Here is a 2,545-nt window from a genome sequence, read left to right on the forward strand (position 1 = left end):
GAATTCATTAATTAAATAAATCGAACTTGAACTTAAATAAACTCAACTCATTAGCTCATAAATTTAGCTTATCAAACTATTAATAACTCAAACTCAAACTTACTCGTGAGCTGACTTACTTGCTTCCAGTCCTAACTTAACCTACCACATTTCACCGTTTGAGTACAAAAAATGTTACTTTATTTTCGCAGTCAGTATTGAAAATGTTTGTTCATTTTCGCTATCAGCATTAGTGAAAATGTTGCTCATTTTCGTAGTTACTAGCAACGAAAATGTCAAAAATCGTATAATGTTTGTTTTCATAATCTTAGCCTGCAAAAAAAAATGTATAAACGGATAAATTTGTGTAGTCTAATTTATTTGAGTAGCTCTTTTTATTTAAATAAAAAAACCGTGTACAACAAACATTTTTTCTTTTGTATAATATGACGTAAGCCTGATGTATTCAGGAATTTGTATATAACGTGGCATCTTCATTTGTTGACTGTACATGGTCACCACCATATCCTACCTGGCACGTACTGGACCCTCTCACCATCCAATCCCAATTCCCAGACGCCACGAAACACTCCCTCACGAAAATCAAAATTAATTAAGAATCATTATCATTTATTTTTTCATTTTATTTTATTTTTTTTTTGGAAAAAGAAAACACTGTTGCTTAGAGGAAGAAAAACGCGTTTTGTGAAAAAGAACACCGTTGAATCTTGTTTCTCTCCTCCTTCTTCTCCTTCTCCTCTCTCTCATCCCTTTTTTTTCTTTCTTGCAATTTTCCTTCAAAATCGGGATTAGGGTTTTCAGAAAAACCCTTTTCTCCCTTCTTTACTCACTCAAGGGAGAAACAAACAAAAATAAAAGAAGATTTTTGTTTTGTGTTTTGAATTCCAGTTTTGCATCTTCTTCTGTGAGATGTTTTCTTCTTCTTCTTCTTTTCGTTCCAGTTCAGTGATCAAATGGAGCACCTTCACTTCTCAGTTCCACTTTATGTTCCTCCTTTTCCTCCTCCTATTTTCGTTTCACAAAAACGACGCCGTTTCACCCTCTTCCGACAAATCCCTACTTCTCAAGCTCAAAGACTCTATCTCCGACCCCTCCGGCATGCTCTCCACGTGGATCCCCACCGCCGGCAACGACTCCGACCACTGTTCATGGCGCGGCGTACTCTGCGACTTGGCCTTGCCGCCGCGCGTAGTAGCCATCAACCTCACCGGAAACGGCCGGAGCAGCCGAAGCTTCTGCTCCGATTTCGCTCAATTCCCTCTATACGGCTTCGGAATCAGGCGGAGCTGCAACGGCAGCGGCGGCTCCCTCTTCGGAAAGCTCCCGTCGGTTATCGGCGAGCTTTCCGAGCTCAGGATCCTCTCTCTCCCCTTCAACGGCATTGACGGCGAGATTCCCGGCGAAATTTGGGGGTTGCGGAACTTGGAGGTGCTTGATCTAGAAGGGAACTTGGTGACCGGTCACCTACCGTTGCGGTTCGAAGGTTTGAAGAAGCTGAGGGTTCTGAATTTAGGGTTCAACAGAATCATTGGAGAGATACCGAGCTCAATTGTATCACTCGAGAGCTTGGAGGTTCTGAATTTGGCTGCTAATGGTTTGAATGGTTCTGTTCCTGGTTTCTTAGGGAGGCTTAGAGGGGCGTATCTGTCATTTAACGAGCTCGTCGGCGTTATCCCGGAGGAGATAGGGGACAATTGTGGGAGCCTTGAGCATCTGGATTTGTCAGGGAACTTCTTGGTCCAGGGCATTCCGGTAAATTTAGGTAACTGTACCCGGTTGAAGACTCTGCTTCTGTATTCGAATCTTTTGGTAGATGCCATTCCCAGTGAAATCGGAAAGCTTAAGAGCCTTCAAGTGTTGGATGTTTCGAGAAACACGCTCAGTGGTCCGGTGCCACGCGAGCTAGGGAACTGCTCGGAGTTGTCTGTCCTTGTGCTCTCAAACCTCTTTGATCCCACCGGAGGTGCGGCGAGGGATTCCGGGGATGATTCTTCAGCAGGGCAGCCAATTTCTGTGAACGACGAATTCAATTATTTTGAAGGTGCATTGCCTGCGGAGGTTGCACTGCTTCCAAAACTGAGATTGTTGTGGGCTCCCATGGTTAACCTGGAAAACGATTTTCCAAGAAATTGGGGCAGTTGTGACAGGTTGGAGGTGGTTAATTTGGCTCAGAATTACTTCACCGGGGAGTTCCCCAACCAACTTAGGTCCTGCAAGAAGCTGCATTTCCTTGATTTGAGCTCAAATAACTTCACTGGTGAGCTTTCTGCTGAACTTGGTGTTCCTTGTATGACTGTCTTTGATGTTAGTGGGAACATTTTGTCCGGTTCGATACCCGAGTTTGTTGGTGATATCTGTCCCCCTGTTCCTTCATATAATGGGAATCTCTTTGAATATGATGACTTGTCCCTGCCATATGCATTGTTTTTTATGTCGAATGTTAGGGATAGAACTTCCATTCTGCCATCATTAGGAGGATTTGGTCTATCTGTGTTCCATAATTTTGGGGTAAACAACTTAAGTGGCATTCGTTCTCTGCCAATAG

The 2,545-nt window shown here is 43.4% G+C and overlaps 1 protein-coding gene across 1 annotated transcript in view; it reads left to right on the forward strand.

The window, feature by feature from the left end:
• LOC107622743 (LRR receptor-like serine/threonine-protein kinase RPK2) overlaps positions 651–2,545 on the forward strand; it is a gene marked incomplete in the record, with an annotated part of 4,413 nt that continues 2,518 nt past the window's right edge. Inside the window, 1 exon segment of the mRNA XM_016324757.2 lies at positions 651–2,545. Coding sequence (XP_016180243.1) covers positions 910–2,545 — 1,636 coding nt within the window.

This window comes from Arachis ipaensis, chromosome B10 (assembly GCF_000816755.2).
Source record: "Arachis ipaensis cultivar K30076 chromosome B10, Araip1.1, whole genome shotgun sequence".
NCBI lineage: Eukaryota > Viridiplantae > Streptophyta > Magnoliopsida > Fabales > Fabaceae > Arachis > Arachis ipaensis.